Source organism: Triturus cristatus, chromosome 3_1, assembly GCF_964204655.1.
Source record: "Triturus cristatus chromosome 3_1, aTriCri1.1, whole genome shotgun sequence".
NCBI classification, from domain to species: Eukaryota; Metazoa; Chordata; class Amphibia; order Caudata; family Salamandridae; genus Triturus; species Triturus cristatus.
In genome coordinates, this window is record NC_140583.1 from 854,794,685 (window position 1) to 854,813,520 (window position 18,836).

Sequence of the window (18,836 nt, forward strand, 5' to 3'; positions counted from 1 at the left end):
TTGGGTTGCATCACGGGTTTGCCATTACCCTGACCTGCCAAACATATGTGTGAGGTTTTAAGATCTGATGTCACTTCTTGTGAGCTCACTTCCTGTGAGGTCATGGGTTGTGATGTCACTTCCTGTGATGCCATGTGCGATGTCATGTGCTTCGATGTCATGAGCCATGATATCACTTGCATACTGCCCAACTTGGTTAGTCCCCCCAACTCTTTTTGCGACTTGTGCCCTACCCACTGATTCCCCTCTTTCTTTCAGGTCAGCCAGTCTCGCAGCACATTTTCCATTTCATCTGTGAGAGACTTCTGAGAGGGCAAGGCTGAGACACTCAGTATCCGTATTTTTGCTCTCTACTGCTCACCTACTGTTCCACTGCTGTTACTGCAGCGTCGATCCTATGTTGCGTTAGGGCCCGCTCCCCTCATAGAATATTTATTGAGCTCAAGAACATTGCTCCGCTTTGCTCATCTGCACACCATGAAGGAGTTCAAACCCTGGATTATTTTGACTCTTTTTTTCAGCAGAGGCCTGGGGCTCGGAATAGTCGTATTTCTTTTTCAATCCCGAAGGGTTAATCACTGTGAACAAAAGGGCACAATCTTGTGTTCCAATCCAGCGTGTTCACGATTAGGCCGGACTGCTACCTGAGCAGGGTAGGTCGGATGCACTAAGTGAAAATGGGGCATCAAAAATGTGACCCTTAGGTCAAAGCCTCCTCACTATCACTCCCCTGCCTGCCTGGAGTAAAACAGTATCCGCTCTGGGTGGGACTGCAGCTTCAGTTATGCCGCATTGTCTCAGGTCATGGACACATCTCTGTCTTTCCTCTGTTGCTGCTATGTTTTGGTGCCATCCAGGGCCATGTTGGAAAGCTCCACTCCAGGACCATGCCCCTTTGGTTCCGCCTCATCTGTGTTTCATCTCCTGAAATTGCTGAAGATTTATTGGCCAACATGAGTGGAAAAGCATAGGCCAGCAAGAAAACCTAAAGTCTTCCTGGTCATCTTGGCATCCACAGGCCATGCCCCCATCGCACATGATTCAGCTTAGAAAATTAGCACACAGTTTTCTATGCATGGCAATAGGCAGGATCACGATTAATACTCACTTACCTAAGTCATCTCTTTCTGTCATGGTACAAGTACAGACGAGAAGAGCTTACAGCAGCACCCGCTGCAATGTCAAAAATGCGGAATGCCACCGCCAGGGTGGCGGTCACATCCTAATTAGCGGTGTGGGACCGCCGCACGCCTGGCGGCCAGTCCCAGCACCGCGAGGATGGCGGGTGGACTTTCCTAATCACCCCCTAAGTACCTTAAAATGCTTTCACGTTGTTTTTTTTTCAAAATTGCTGAATATTTACAAACCAACTTATTATGAAAAATGTACAGTACCTGCCCCCTCACAAAGATCGCTTCTCCAGTTGTAATGCCAGGCTCTCTTGCCCCCTCCTCACCTCTTCTCTGCATTCCTGTGGTTGTTCAGAACCCTGCCACGTGCAATGCAGTGGCTGGAAGTGTCTGACATTCCCTTAATCGGGAACAGAAGAGAGCCACAGTGACTTTGACTTAGCCATTCCTTCTTCTTCTCAGATGCTTCTGTGAGCTTTGTTTCTCGCTGGAAACATCTACAGCGAGACAAACTCCACAGGTTCGAAAAGAACCTTCAGGAAAACTCAAAAATTTCGAAAATCTGCAAATAATTTCTACAACATGATTCTGTATGTATATTCCAAAGTATGTGCTCACCAAGACATCTGCATTTTTCACAAACAATCGGCGCCATTGAAATGGATTGTACCTGGCCAGGAATGCAGTACTGTCCTCCACCCACACTTTCTATATACACATTTTACCTAAATACCCCTTATGATCTTATGATAAGTGTTTATAAGTATGACGTGCCACCCCAGTGTAACTTCAAAGTGTGGAGGGATAGACGGTGAAGGTGGGAAAGACTGATAAGATGAAAGGAAAAGATAGAGGGAATAGGGAAGTAGCATTATGGATGAAATGGTCCTCCGACATTTGCAAGTGCAAAGGAAAGAGGAAACAAGAAAATAAGAAAGGGGGGAAAATAGGCCAAGCAGAGGAAGACAAGGGCAAGAGGGCTGACAATCCGTGAATTTGGGCACTACATGGGATATAATTCATGGTCTTAACTTCGAGAGGTAGTAAAGCAACCCATAGAGAGAGCTGAGGAGGGAGGCCACGATTCAGGAAACCCCTTCCTAATGTATACATTTACCCAAGAGACCAGAGCTGAGCAGGGAGTTTGAGAGAAGGGGACGAGTAGGAAAACTAATTTCTCTAGAAGCTCAGGCTTCTGACAGGGCAGAGCCATAAGGGTTGAAGAAGGAGTCTACTGAGGGATTGGCTATAGCAGTTTCCTAGTGTTGTGTGACCTGCAGATGGCTTTCAACACTCAAAGGGCTTGACTTAAGTTGCCTGGCTGTAGGGCAAGATGAGTTGATCATAAATGTAGCTCAGCAAGGACTGGAATCCAAATTTGCAATGCTTGTTAAATTTAGGGCACATTTTCAAGCTGTTCCCTGTGAAATTTTGATTTAGTGTCACGTCTTTGCTAGAAACATGAAGACACATTCTGTGCTACCTTTTACTTACCAACCAATGCGGGCCCCTTTGCAGCATAACCACGTTACCACACAACAAAAGTGTAGATAATAGTCTGCAGCTAGAGCTTTAAGCTCACCTCCTCTTTCACATAGATCCCCACTTACCTGGATTCAGGGAGCAGTGCTTTATTTGTAAAATAATAGGTGCCGGTGCTCAAAGCGCTGCTCAGACACCTGCGGCAGGTGCTATAAACCTGTCAGAGCGTGAATAGCCAGGGTGGACAGTCCCAATTCCACCTAAGGCCTCTTTAATTCACTGCCAATCACTCTCTGCCACATTACCTCATTCTTAAAGGCGTCTGCTTTCTCCCTTGGTGACGAATTTTCTGAGTTTCTTTTCCTCCGTCTTTTCGTTTTGTTTGTTTTTACCTCTGTTGGCCTCGGGAAATGTCTGATGTGGCCAAATAAGTGCTTTTCAACTAAAGTAACAACATTATATTTCTTATATGTATTATGTATTAGTAATTTGTAAACATATTTTCTATGTGAGGGTGTTGCGGTACCAGTGGTTGGCCATGTGTGGTGCTGGACTTATTCTAGCTTGGAGCTGGAGCACGGTTGCAGCTGTTTAGGGTTCCGTTTTGGCTGTAGTAACTTCAGAAATGCAGTTTCTAAATAGCAATCGGCTTACTCTTTTGTGGGTGAGTGGATGTCCCTTCCTAAGCCCCTTCCTTACCCTCCCTTAAACCTTCCTTACTCCTTCCTTAACTCCTTCCTTTTAGCAATAAGTATTCCCAATTTTCCATCCATCCTCCCTGCCCGCACATTTACTACTAAAACATAGACTTACGTGTGCGGAGTCTCTGCAGTTGGAGTGGAGCTCTCCACACTGAAAAAGATAAGAGAGGCGAAATCTCCGCCTATAGCATGGGTACTCACAAACTTTCTGTCGGGGGCCAACATTACAGTGTGGTTTGTGGCCGAGGGCCGCACCAGTAGGGGTGGGGTCAGTGGGGGGGCGGGATCAGTGGGGGGGGGGCAGGGCTAGGGAAGAAAAAAAACAAACCTGTTTCCAAACATTAGACAATGCTGTATTTCAAAAGCAAGTGTAACTACAAAGAGCACGTTTTGATAATACATTTTTTTTAGCAGACAACAGCAATCTTAAGAGGCATTGCATAGCTTCATACACACTTTGAACCCAATTCCATCACAGTCTCTCTCTCTCTGTCAGTCAGTCTCTCTCTCTCTCAGTCAGTCAGTCGCTCTCTCTGTCAGTTTCTCTCTCTGTCAGTCTCTCTCTCAGTCAGTCAGTATCTCAGTCAGTCAGTCTCTCTCTCTACTCTTTCCACTCTCTCTCCAATGTCTCTCTCCACTGTCTCACTCTCTCTCTCTCTCCACTGTCTCTCTCTCCACTCTCCACTCTCTCTCTACACTCTCTCTACTTTCTCTCCACTCTCTCCACTCTCTCTCTACTCTCTCTCTGCTCTCTTTCCACTCTCTCCCTCTCTCTGGGAGGCCATTGGTACTTTACCTGCAAGGTCCGCAGGCCACAAAGGAAGGCCTGGCGGCCCGCGGGCAGTACTATGAGTACCACGGGCCTATTGGCTTGCAAACAGAATTTTGTAGTACCACAAAATGCAGTCTGTGTATAGGCACATATGTCTACCTCATTCCATAATAGTGGACAGGTTGTAACAGTATAAGCAATATGATTGCCTTTTGAAATAAAGGGGCTTATTTACAAGCCCATTGTGCTGCCGGTGCATCACTTTTTTTGATGCACCAGCAGGGCAGTGTGCCTGCCCATATTTACAAGGCTACGTAAATCTACCCTGCGTGGCTTTTCAAGGCCTTGTTAATATGGCCCCCTTTCACTCATTACTCTGCGTGAAAGCGGCACTCCCTGGCTATTGCTGTGGGTGTTCCCGTGCAACATCCATCTAATCTGATGCATTCCCAGACTTACAATGTATTGTAACCCTGGGAATGTGTCAGAATCTAAAGCCACCCCAGGGAAGGCGTAAGAGAGGCACAACAAAATGAAATAATTGTATTTCTCCTCATATTTTACTCTTTCTATGTGTGCTGCAACGAGGAAAATGCCATCAATGATTGTTTTTGTGCAGGAAGGTGTCCCTTCCTTCACAAAATCATCCCCACAACACAAGCGGCTGCCAATTGTGCACCAGCAATATGGTGCATTCCTGCGCTTTTCTTGTGGCGCATGGCAGCGCAGCAGGAAGGCTTGCTGTCCTGCCATGCGTCAAAATATTGTAAATGAGTATATAAGGTAGCATAAATAATATTAAAGAAAGAAATGAAAAGAACTGTTGTTATTCACAGTTGTCACGTACAAAGGGCGTAAGAGAGGAAAGCCTAGTTAAGCAAAGGGAATCTCATTTCCACACCGACGAATTTTCATGAAACATTCACTGGCAATTGCAGGGTACCCTTACAACCCTGCCAAGATTCCTGGGTCCCATTATAAAAAGAAGACTGTAAGCAGTGACGTAGCAAGGAGTGGCGGGGTGGTCCGCCGCTGCACGGGTTTTGTGGCCAGCGGCCTCCCTCCTTAATTGTGATATCGGCAGCACCACCTGCTCTTATTCACGGCTGGGGGGCGGCCGCCATGGGTACCGCCACCCCCCGCTCATACACATGGCTGCTGGGCAGCTGCCACATGTATTGCCACACCCCCAGCTCTTACTTACAGCCACAGGGTGGCTGCTGCAGGGACCGCCACGGGCGGCAACTAGTCTAGCTACGCCACTGACTGTAAGTACCCGAATTCACATAAACAACCTGGGCTGGCTGAATCTTGGAAATGAGGTAGCTATGCCCTAACATTGCGATCAAGTATTATTTTTTCCTAATTTTTCTTGACACCTATTCAATACTGAGAGCAAAAATAGACATTTAAAAATGGATACTGACATTTTTCCATCCAAAAATAAGATAGCCTCCCTTCACATGCTGTCTTGGAATGTTAACGGCCTCCTGGATCGTTTCAAATGCAATACTGTATTGCGATGCGCACTGCGCCTTGGGGTAGAGGTTCTCCCCCTTCAGGAGACACACTTGTTGGGTAATCACTGTCCCTTTCTGGTGCGCTATGGGTATGACAGGGTATGGCACTCCGGCTTTACCCGGGGCTCCCGCGGGCTGGCGATCCTGATGAAGCGTTCCCTCCCCTTTGTGACTACACGGTTCATCCAAGACTCCCAAGGCACTTCAGTGGCCCTCTGCCGGTCACTGAACGGCAACCCCTTAATCTAATATCCATATATGCACCCCTATGAATGCTCACGGCGACCCTGGCAAAATCCACTGAGCTCTTGACCTCCCTGCCCTGGGGTTCTACTTTCCTTGGAGGTGACTTCAACGCGGTTACCTTCCCAGACCTGGATACGACAGGCCCTCCTTCCCATAGTAGGCTCGCACAGGCGAAACAATTAACAAACTGGTCCAAGTCACAGGGCCTTTGCGATGCATGGCGCACATGGCATCCACGCACCAAGTAATTCACTCATACCCCGGCAGCTCATCACACGCAAGCGCGCATCGACGCGATCTTTGTCCCTGTGACGGACTGCTCCATGGTCCAGGATGTCTCTATCCTACCCAGGGGTATTTCGGATCACTCCCCGGTGCTACTTAGCAAGGCCCCCCCCCCTCAGTGCGCCAGACATGGAGGCTAAACGCGTGGTTCCTTCAAGATAAGGCCTTCCAGAAGGTGGTGGGGAAAGAACTCAAGCAGTACTTCCTGACCAATGACGGGTCGGTGTCCTCTCCAGGCACCCTATTGGAAGCAAGCAAGGCCACAATCCGGGGTGTCGCCAAGGGCCAGCTCAGGCACCAGCGGCAAGAGCAGCTGCATCAGATTACCTCGCAAGAGGTGCAAGCGCTGCGCCTTGAACAATTCTCACCTGCGGTTGCTGATGTTTCAAAGGAGAGGCTTCTGGCGCACCTTCGTGCCTAAATTAGACAGCTTTCCTTGGAGGCAGCTAAACTCCTCTGGCGATCATCGTTGGCCAGAGTATACGGCTGGGGCGACAAGAACGGCTCAATTCTCCATAGACTGTCTACCTACCCCACGGCGAACCGCATCATCCCCGAAATACTAGACCTAGACAGATCGGTACACCACTCCCCACTGGGGATGGCTCGCGCCTTCGCCTCCCACTACCGCCGACTCTATACAGCCAAAGCCCCAACACTTCCGCTCTCTGGCTTACTGGGGGACGGGGGCGTGCGTCTTCCCCACTTAGACCCCACGGTCCAAGCTGACCTGGAACGCCCCATCACCCACGAAGAGATTGGGAAGCAATAACCCTTACCTCCTCGGGCAAGACCCCGGGTCCGGACGGCTTCCCTCAAAAATACTATGCTCTGTATTGCGAGACCCTCGTTCCACACCTCGCTAATTTGTTCGGGGAGGTGGCGGAAAAGGGTTCCTTCCCTCCCGAAACAGACATGGCCACCATCGTGGTCCTTCCCAAATCTCAGCCACCCTTCTCACGGTGTGCGGGCTACCATCCCATCTCCCTTATCAACACGGAACTGAAACTTTTCACCACAATTCTTGCCCAGCAGCACAAGCCCTGCCTGTCTGTGTTGGTTCACCTGGACCAATGCGGGTTCATTCCCTCGCGCGGCACCCGGCATTGTCTTCGTAGGTTGCATCTGGCCTTGGCCCACCATCACTTGCTCAACCCCTATTTATCGGTCCTCCTTGTGGACTTTGAGAAAGTGTTTGATTCGGTGGACTGGGGGTTTTTAGACGCTGTCCTTGCCGAGAAGGGCTTTGGTCCTCTTTTTCGGGGTCTGGTTCGTGTCCTATATGCCCTCCCGCGGCCCCGCGTTTTGGTCAATGGCTCTTGTCGGAACCCTTCTCCATCCGCAGGGGCACAAGGCAGTTATGCCCCCTTTCCCACCCTGCTCTTTGCCTTGGCAATGGAACCCCTGGCGGCCCTGATACGTGCCGACAGGCATGTGCAGGGATGGGAATGGCCCAATGCGGAGGCCGACAAGATTGCTCTTTACGCAGTCGATGTCTTATCTTACTAGTGGACCCTGCCTGGTCCGGCCCTTACTGCCTCCGGATTCTACATTCCTTTGAGCGGGCCTCCGGCCATCAACTCAACCCCGATAAGTCGATCTTGGTCCCCCTCCACCTGTCTAGAGAATGCTATGATTGGCAGTCTAGCATACCGCTCCGACGCCAATCGGTTAAATACTTGGGGATATGGGTGACTCTGCTCCCCGAGCTATGCTGGGCCCTCAACGTTACCCCTCTAGTGAAGAGGGCTAGGGCGGATCTCCAGAAATGGCACACGTTACCTCTGAACCCCATGGGGCGAGTCGCCCTGTTTAAAATGATGATTCTCCCCAGGTTTCTCTACATTCTCCAAAACACCCCCCTCTGCTTTCCAAGGGCCTGGTTTCGGGAGTTAGACAGCATGGCCTCTAAGTTCCTCTGGGGAAAGGGAAGGGTTCGCTTGGCCCTGAGCGTTTGTAGAGTTCCTTCATTTGATGGGGGTCTGGGGATGACCCATCTATATCTGTACTACCTGGCCACGCAACTGCTATCCATACACGACTGGTTTAACGGGGCTGGTCCGATCCGACCTACAGGCTCGAGCTGGGCGAGCTAGGCCTGAACAAAATCCAATCTATATTATATGGGGAACCCATTCCGTCCCGTTTACTGGAGGTCACGCGCTCGGCGCTGTCTGCCTGCCGGGCTGCGCTGTGACACACTAAATGGACACAACAACTGACCCAGTGCACCCCCCTCTGGCAATGCACCTGGCTCAGAGAGGTTAGTGGAATGCAAGGCTTTACATCCTGGGACCTGATAGGGATCTCACAATTGGGTGATGTGTAGGCAGGCAACCACATGCACTCCTTCACGGACCTCCTAACCCGGTATTCCCTGCACCAGACACAATTTTACAAATACCTACAGCTGCGCCTCGCCCTCCACGTACACCTCTCAGAGGACACGTGGATCCTGGAACGCAGCCCGCCTGAGGTGCAGATTATGCTGTGGGACCTGGGGAAGGGGGGCATTTCACACATTTACCGGACACTTGTCAATAACACCCCGACCACATTAGATCGACTCCGACACCAATGGGAGGAGTGGGTGGGCACTCTGGAGGAGGAAGACTGGCACGACGCTCTAATGGCCCCCAGAATGGTCACCGCTTCAGCCAGGCTCCGTATCGTCCAGCTCTACTACTTGCACACAGCCTACTTGACGCCGTCATGCCTTCATCGAGCAGGTTTTCGCCCGACCCCCGCCTGCACCAGGTGCGCTCATGAACCGGCTGATTTCTTACACATGGTATGGACCTGCCCTAGTTTGTTACGGTTCTGGGGGGACATTGAGGAAGAACTCCCGGAAATATTCGGGTGGGAAGTCCCTCACGACCCATGTCACGCACTCTTGGGCATTACAGATGGGTCCAGAAATGAAAAATTGTTCTTCACTACGGCGATGGTGGTGGCCAAGAGGGACATTGCTGCATCCTGGAAATGCCCTGATCCCCCGAATGTGGGGCAATGGCGGAAGGGGGTTAACTGGTGCGCCACACAAGAGAAAACCATGTATGAGGCACGCGGTTGTCCCAAAAAGTACCGTAGGGTGTGGGGGAAATGGTTGGGGGGATGGTATAGACCTGCAGAGATAGTTCAATTGTGTTTTATATTGTATCCTATCGGCTCCGAGCTGTAAAAGAGTTGAGCCGCTGAATATGATCCTTTCTTCTCCTTGTAAAGTGATGACTGGCTGGTATTGTTTGTCTGAAAACAATAAAAATGTGTTTATAAAAAAAAAATAAGACAGCCTTTCCCTAGAACACCTGAAAATGAGCCAGAACAGGGGACCGCTAATAACAGCAGAATGTAATACAAATGCAACCCTTGAAAAGCTCAATATGACATCCATGGAAGGCAAAAAGTATTGCAGGGGTCACTATCCTTTTCTGTAAATAGAGATACTTATGTTCAATGAAATTCAGCCTGACCTACTAATACTAGTGATGTAAAAGTGAACACCCCATCCATTATTGTCAGCAGAGGGCCCCACTGGTGCATTAGGCAGGGTTTCCAGCAGTAATGTAAAAAAGGCGTTGAGAATTTGAATTGAAATTTTGCATGGGTACTACATACAAACCATAGACTTAATCCCCCTGGCACCAAGGTATAAATATGAGTAATAAATCTCGACAACTCAAATAATAGCTTTAAACACATTTTGAACATTCCACTATTTTTCTCCAAACTTCAGTTTATGAGTTTCGACAATACACGCATTTTTGTCTGGAGTAGGTTGTTTAGGTTTCGCCTGAGCCAGCGCTCTAGCGCTGCTCTCGCGAGAGCTTTTGTAAACGGGAGTTTTGGAAGTGCAAACTAGTGCTTTCAGGCCGCCAACTAAAGTGCATGTGCGCCGGGCGCGCGCACCATTTGGCAGCCTGCGTGTACATTTCGCGGCTTCTTTGATGTTCTCAGTGAGCCGCGCGGCCACTGAGAACATCAAAGCGGCCGTGATTACTTTCACTTTAGCGGCAACTTCCAACATACAAAAGAAGTGGCATGACAGGAGGGGCCATCGTGTAGCTAAAACATTTCTTACAAATCGCACACCGTGCTTTATCTTTAACAGGCGCATGCTTTTGAAAAAAAATGTTTTTACCCAGATGGCATACAGCATTTTATCTTCAACACTGGCACACACTTTTAACAATTGTGCCTGTGGCTCGCAGCCCATCACTCCCATCCCGCCCCCCCAGGCGCCGTGTTTAATGTTTCAGCACGGCTCTCGCTTATACATTCACAATGGCAGCGCGCCTTTTTTGGTTTTTTTCTTACCATACCGCCTGCTTCACGGGCGCCATGCTTTGTTTCACCATGGTGATCGCGTATTCCGGTGGATGCAGATATTCACCTTTCAATGTATGCATGACACATGTTTGTTTATGCATGGCACACTTTCACTTTATTATGGCTGCCACCCACTTTTGTTTCCTTCTCCATGGCGCACGGGCGGCTATGCATGTGAAATGTTACTGGAGGCTGGTCCGACCTGGTCTATTGCCCCTCACAGCGTCCGCTCCACCGCCCAAGACCAAGGACTCAGCAGTTTCATGTTTGCAACTTGAAGAATAGCGAGGGTATATGTTTTAAGTTTCTTGCTGTTTCTTCTCTCAAGCAAGTTGCTTTTTTAGGAAACTGTATAACAGTTTAACAAACAGCTCTTCAGCACTGCTAGATGTGGATCGGTCATAGACAAAAGCGCGTTACACTTTCGCTATACTTAAAAAGCTAATTTTCCCCTAAAAAGGAATGCTGGGAAAAGTGCATCACTATTTTAGAGCATTTGAGCTTTACAACTGCGAATAGTAGTGCCCTGCTGCTTTCAAACATCTTACCAACAACCCATTCTCCTTTCTAAATGGGCTTCACAATAGCTGCCAGGCATAAGTTTTATAACAAGCATTTGCAATGCAATAGGTCTTGCATTTGCGAGATTTTTAGCTATTGGCATAGTAAATTACAATGCCTTTTATTTATGTGCTTAAAACCTGAAATAATAAAAGGCATAGTCCTTTACAATACCAGTAGGTCAAAGTTTCAAAAAAGCGAGACCTATTGCATTGCAAATGCTTTTGTTTTATTTTACCATGCTAAAGCTTCTATAGTAGTAGACTGAGAAGCACACAGGAGAGCTACTCACAGGTAGATGGAGAGCTACTGGTTGCTAACAATCTACTCGTTGGAGACACCTGACTTGTTGGCATTTAGGTCTGCAATACAAAAAGTTCAAAAGATACGTTTTCATGGATCAATTATACAATGCTTTTATTTTTTTCAATTGAGTCAGAAAAACAATTAACCGACTATTATATGTTGACGTTTCTTCCAGCCGTCATGCAAAGCCTAGCTCGGAAAAATGAATGGCCTTTGGACAAAATGCACCTAACGGTGGACGTCACCAAGAAGTTTAAGGAGGAGTTCGCACAGCCAGCACGAGAAGGCGCCTACATCTATGGCCTGCACGTGGAAGGTACGTCACAGGTCGTTAGGAAATTAGCTCCTTGACCCTTCTTCGAGCTACTCAATTGATCACTATGATTATGGTATCTGCACGAGATGCAGTGATGTGACTGCAGCGAAGTGCGCCACAGTCCGTTAGCGGGTGTGATTTGTCTCTGAAGAAAGATATGCTGCAGGTTTCTGTGGAATAACCCACTGGTAACGTTCACAGAAATAAGGCAGCTATGTTCATTACGTTTGTGGCATCACGTAAGGAATATGGTCTAATACATGTACATTCGTTTAATGCTACCAAAGCCCCCTGTGCAGTAGAATTCACTTTTGAAAAGAAGTACATTTATTGGTCCCTTTGCTGTATTATTGCTATTCTCGTGGTTACTTACCTTAATTATGTTATGTTGGGTATTTATAATGTGTTCTAAGAGGCAGGTCGGTGTGTGATGTGCAGTAAAATGACCATATAATAATACTCAAAAACATAATTCCTGCAGCAAATACAGAATATGCTTGTCCTTGATTGCCCTAATGCAGACAAATAAGGAGAAGGAATAAAGTCTTTCTTTGCTTTGTTCCAGTCAGTGCACGTTTTTCAGTTCTATTGGATTTCACCCCTTTAATTCAGTGAAAACTCAGCTCACCTAATTTGATTCGGTGGAATATAATCATTGGTTTTACTTTCACATTAAGGGCCTGATTACAAGTTTCTATGGTGAGATTCCCAGTGGACAGAATTGCCATTACTGGCCTGCATCTCCACATGGAGGACCGCCTACAGCGAGGCATCTCCACATGGAGGACCGCCTACAGCGAGGCATCTCCACATGGAGGGCCGCCTACAGTGAGGCATCTCCACATGGAGGACCGCCTACAGCGAGGCATCTCCACATGGAGGACCGCCTACAGCGAGGCATCTCCACATGGAGGACCGCCTACAGCGAGGCATCTCCACATGGAGGGCCGCCTACAGTGAGGCATCTCCACATGGAGGACCGCCTACAGCGAGGCCATTCCACATGGAGGGCCGTCTACAGCGAGGCATCTCCACATGGAGGTCCGCCTACAGCGAGGCATCTCCACATGGAGGGCCGCCTACAGCGAGGCCACTCCACATGGAGGGCCGCCTACAGTGAGGCATCTCCACATGGAGTGCCACATATAATAGTGTTGGCGTGGTAGCATTGGATGTCCCACTTCCTCTTTCCAAAGATAAAGCTTGGACCCCACCGCCTCACATGGTTTTAACATCGGTAAAATAGGGTTCACTGCACCATGGGAAACTGGGTGCATGAACACCAGCCCATTCGTGATTCAGGTGGAGCGGAATCCCTCCCGGGGATAATTCTTCGCCTGCCTCGTAAAAAGGCTTCCCATGTATAGGCAATAAACTCATTGAAAAATATTAATTAGAACTTTTATTTTTTAATGTAGGGATATTATTTACATTAAAGTAGGAAGCCCTCAAACAACTCCTCTCTGCTCCCTCACCCAGCCCATCACCCCTTCCCTTACTAATTATTTAGGGAGTTTTCACTATTCTACTGATTTATATCTGAGGTTTCTTGCATGCAGCACTGTGTGCATGTCCCCTCTGCTTCCATCTCATGCTACTCCCTGACCCCCACCCCACATAGCTATAACCATTTATCAATTTGCGAGCAGATTATTTTTCTATGAAACAACTTGTTGATGATGTAATTAACGTGAGTTGACAATGTAGGGAGTTAAGTGAGCTTAGTTGAGAATTGCCAAGTTCCTTTTTAGTCTTCATTGTAAACATTTGAGTTTTTCAGTTTACAAGTTCAAGCCACTATGCTGCACAGCCATAGTTGCACTACGTGGGATACCCATACCTGTCTAGTTAACTGTCCGACCCTTGAAAGACACAACAGCTGACACGTTTCAGCCATCAGAGTCTTCTGGACACCTCCACAACCTTAAGTCATTTGTTAAATACTGCAGGGCATGCGTCTTAAACAAATACTTGAGTTGACTAATTGGCATAGGCATAGAGGTCACACAAAGTATTGTCGCAGAAAGTGTACTCACAATCCTACTAAACCTGTCATATTATTGATACTGAGCCTAATTAATTGCCAAAGATGAAGTAACAACTTTGAAACGTATGAGGTGTGTATGTGAAAATGCATAAAGGTGCGCATTCATTGTGTATAGCCTTTGTATTCAACAAGGTGAAGCAGGGTATCGCAAAGGCTTATTTGGAATTTACAAAGCCACGCAAGGCCTGATTTACATGGACTTGCTGGATTTGTAAAGAAATGTAACGCAATGTAGCTGCTTTCACTGCGTTATGTTACATTTCAAGCTAGGAGGCTTTCCATGGGAGGAGAATGGCCGTTCCCATGCATCCACCCACGGATGTTGGTACACTCCCAGATTTACTAAAGCTAGTAAACCTGGAAATGTGTCAAAATGCTACGCCTTTCCCAAAAAGGTGCAACAAGGAGAAATATCTTTATTTCCCCTTGTTATTTCCTCTTTCTAAGTGAACTGCAGTCTGCAGCACAAAAGAAAAAGAAAAATACCTCAAAGGATTGTTTTTATGCAGGAAGGTGTCTCTTCCTGCACAAAAACAACCCTGCCTGTAACACAGACAGCCTTCCACTATGGTACAAGGGTGCCTGCATTGGCACTTGGCTGCATACAGTGCACCAGTGCAAGGAGAGAGCAGGAATGCTCTATATAAATGTCTGCTGTACTTGCTATGTATGTTGTGAACATTTACTGTTATAAAGCGCTCTGAATCAGATGCTCTGTATAGGCTTGTCATCTTTGTTGTGAACATTTACTGTTGTAAAGCACTCTGATACCTTCGGGTCTAGCGATATAAAACTCTCAAATAAAATATATAAATAAAGTAAATATCTTTGTAAATAAGGAGCATTTCTGCTCTCTCTCTTTCATGCAATGCAGCACAGAAACTTTGCTTGCTTCCCAGCATTGCGTGAAAGATTAATTAAGGTACCCCATTGTTTGGTGCCATGGTTTAGTCAGAATAATGCACGTGGTGTTAGCTCACTTGGTGGCTAACTGATTGATGAAACATACTTATTGGAATGGCATAGTATTCCTGAGGAGGGAAATGCACTTCTCCTAGACTCTAGTGTGGTGGTAGGATGCTGGCAGAGGTAGTTAAACTTTAGGGGAGAGCTTGGTTTGCCTAGGACCTATGGCGGATCGCCAACTTTGGCCAAATGAACTTTGCCTTCTATGAGGGGCCCTCTCAATATGGTTTCCAATGGCTACGAGGTGAGCATAAAGATTGCTGGTCGCATGACTCATGGCAAAAGCACATTGAACACCCACATGAGTATAACAGAAGGTGCAAGGGGGTGAAGCAATATGTTCCATTGGCATGTATCGGTTGGTGCCAGATACCTCTTTGAGAGGTATTTGTGGAGTGTGTGCGCCCTGAAGCATATGTAAATCTGGTGGGCTACAGTTGATCGCATGTTTGTTTTTCAATCTATTCGTTTCCATGGTTCCAAAATATGAGAAATAATGTGGTCCCAGGAACAAGCAGCACTAAGACTTACCTAAAGACTAAAACCATGTGAGACACCACGATTCAACAACTTTAAACAACAGAGACAACGTCACTGACATGGTCAACTTAATATCCCAAAAGCAAAATGAGGCATTAAAAAGATTAGAGTAAAAGCACAAATGTAAAGTTGGTTTATAGCGTTCACCTACATTACATGAGACGTTGCACGAGAATGTCTTTTTAAACCAGAGATTACGAATGTCGATTGAAGGTTCATATGCAAACTGAAAAACGTCGATCATCCTCTTCTTTATCTCTCTACTTGCACAGAGAGAAAGCGTTTCACCTTCGCAGGAGATTAGCTCCTCTTTAAGTAGCCTATTTAGGCTGTCCCACCACGTCCCTGCTCTGTGATCTGCAAAACAAATTGTATGGATGCCTGAGAGACAAAAGTAATCATCCTGGAGACTTTGCGTGTTCCCCAGCTGACGAATTATAAATGCAAGATTGTGGCTACCCTCTCAGGTATTGAAGGGGTACCTGTATGCCATTGGAACCCCCTGCCCCCAGGTGCTGATGACTTCTTCAGATCTGTGGACTGCCATGGAACATACATGCTTGGACACTGGTGATACAAAGGTTACCAACAACATTCTTGTATACTGGAAACACCCATAGCCAGTAGCGGCTGCTACTAGACGGGGGTGGTAGGTCGGGGAGGGCAGAGGGGGGTGGGGAATGAAAAGAAACCACACAAAAAAGCACTTACCTGGCTACGGCCGGCTGCCGCCTCTCCTCTGTCCTCTTCATCTTCTTCCTGTCTCAAGTCCCAGCAGCAGGAAACACTTGGGCTCTTAGGCACCCAGGCTCCCCTAAGCCAATCACGATGCTGCTGTCACCACGACACCAACGTCGTGATTGGTCTGAGCGCCATGGTTTGGCGCTCAGACTGGGACTGGGAGCCTGTGCCTGTTCCCAACCAGGGTGTGCATTACAGCTGGTGAAGAACATGCAAAGTGTTCATGACTGTTTGGCCGGCCCAAGGCCACTGCTCCCCCCTTCTCTGGCCAGCCCTGCCTGCATAAAATGGAGCCATTGCAGTAGGAAAAATAAAATGGTAATAACGTTCTGTTATTATCATTTTATTTTTTCATATTGAACAGTGGGGCGATGCTCTGCCACCTTAGTGGAGGAGCCGCCGCTGCCCATAGCCCACACAGTCTCATCAATCCATGTCATCCACCCGCTTCGTTCAATTCAGTCCATCCATCAACCCATACATTCAACTACATTCATCCATCACCCATCGTTATAGACCCAATTCCACTCATCTGTACCTTTCATTGTTTAACTCACCCAAAAGTTAATCCATCCAACTCCACCCCTCCAACCATCCACCATTACTACCTTGACCCGGGTCTGGTGGCTCAGTGGAATAAAGCAGCCACTGCAGGGGCCTGTGTTTGACCTCATGGTCACAGGTTCAAATCCCAGTGGGTCCACTCAGCCTTTCATCCATCTGAGGTCGATAAAATGAGCACCATTGAGTTGTGTAACAATAAACATCTGTTATTCAGCACCAGGACACCTACGGGTAATCGTGCACTTTACAAATACACCTGTTATGTTATGTCACCTGCCCAGTGAACCAATCCACATGTTTACCCAATCACCCAACTATTCAGCCATCCAAATTTCTGCTCAATTATTTCACCTTAAACAACCCTTCATTTAACATTCTCAGTCTAGCGTTTCCTGCTGCACACAATTAAATATTGTTCAAAAAAAGTTTTGGTTTCTTTAAAATCTTTAACATTCCATGAATTTAACTACATTGCAAAATAATTTGCCAACTTGTGCTATAGTTCATCGAATTCTAACTTAAGCCCTGTTCGCACCTCTATAGCTCCATTAAATTATAACTATTAGGCTGTCTGGTGAGAAACAGTGTACCCAAAAGGGTTTCATGAATTAATGAGCAAAGCATTTACAACATCAGTCATCCACAGTCTTAATGCCTTAGCTCCAATTAGCCCATTTCATTTCCTGACAAGTACTAGTAAGATGGTATGGGATAATAATGTACCTTAGCTTGTAATTTTCAGATTTATTTAAATCATATCCAAGGTCTGCCTTTTGATAAAGCACTCACAGATGGTGTCCGCACTTCCCAAGATTACATGTGACTCTCGCGGGGTTCCTGCTCAGTGTTGCAGGAGCGGATCCCTGAAGCCAGAAATCTCAGACACCCTAAAATGTTACCTTCAGAGAGATTCCGCTCCAGCGAATGCGTTTGAAATAGTTTGGGTCTGTCATCTGGGCTAGTACGAACCTATAGTCCAACCCACATGTTAACTGATATGAAGTCCACTTTTGGGACATACCAGGACCTTCCATCAGGCTCTGCAGACGCGTAGCAAAAGCCGCCCAAAAATATAATTTAAAATCAGGTACACCAAAACCACCCCTCTCGTATGGGAGTTTAAGAAGTTTAATAGTCCGCCTGGCCCTTTTATACCCCCAGACAAAACTGCCTATAATGCCATCCAGTCGTTTAAAAAATGAAGATGGAACCCGCAGGGGAATACTCCTAAACAGATACAAAAACTTTGGGAGGACATTCATCTTGATAACATTACAACACCCCCAGATAGTTAAGGGCAGTTGATGCCACCTGCGCAGATCCGTAGCCACTTTCTTGAATAGTGGTTCATAGTTAATCTTAACTATTTCCTCCGTATGGCTGTTGAGACTGACCCCAAGATAAGTGGCCTTTTGGGTAATACCCAAGATAGGTGGACAGGGGCTGTATTCAATATTAGTGATCGTTTGAGTTTTGCTAGTATTTAGTTTATACCCGGAGATTGATCCGAAACGCTGAGCCTCCAAGACGATCTCCCCCATCGCTTGGACAGGGTCAGTGGTGAAGACAGCTATGTCATCCGCATAAGCGGTTATTTTAATATAAACTTGATTAAAGAGGACCGGGTTAATCCGCTGATTCGATAACAGATGACAGATGAAAGGCTCGATGTATAAAGCAAAAAGAAGGGGAGAGAGGGGACACCCCTGACGGGTGCCCCTCTGAATGGCAAAAGTATCTGAGGTCAAGCCGTTAAGCCTAATAACAGCCTGCGAGTTTGCATAAATTTTCTGAATTGCCGAGACAAACTTGCAGCCAATCCCTACTTTCAGCATTATAGCCCAGAGTGACCCCCACGTTACTCGGTCAAAAGCCTTCTCGGCATCCAACATTAACATCGCTACTTTACCACCTAGACATTGAGCCGCATCAAACACAGCTATGGCAGGATTGATATGGGAGGTGGTATCCCGCCCAGGAACGAAAGCATGTTGTTGATCCGACACTATTAGCTTTATATATGGAGCAAGTCGAGAAGACAAGATCTTGGAAAAGATTTTGGCATCATGGTTAATAAGTGAGATTGGGCGATAGGAGCCTCTCTCATCTTGAGGCTTCCCTTTTTTAAGAAACACGATTATATTTGTCTGTTTCCAAGATGGGGGGCATCCCTGCCGTTCATAATATCATTCACCATCTTTAAAAAGACCGGTCCCAGAGTTCTTAAAAAGATTCTGTAGAACTCCAAAGGTAAAGCATCCCCCCAACAGCTTTCCCTGCAGGCAGAGCCTTAATTACTTCCAATATTTCAGCTCCGTCCACATCCCTGT

General features: G+C 47.0%; 1 protein-coding gene across 1 annotated transcript in view; it reads left to right on the forward strand.

The window, feature by feature from the left end:
• Positions 1–18,836, forward strand: part of LOC146861181 (dynein axonemal heavy chain 11-like) — a 2,741,463-nt gene that overhangs the window by 2,628,952 nt on the left and 93,675 nt on the right. The window contains exon 73 of the mRNA XM_085646213.1: positions 11,508–11,648. Within this exon, the coding sequence (XP_085502339.1) occupies positions 11,508–11,648 (141 nt within the window). The remainder of the gene's footprint in view (positions 1–11,507; positions 11,649–18,836) is intronic.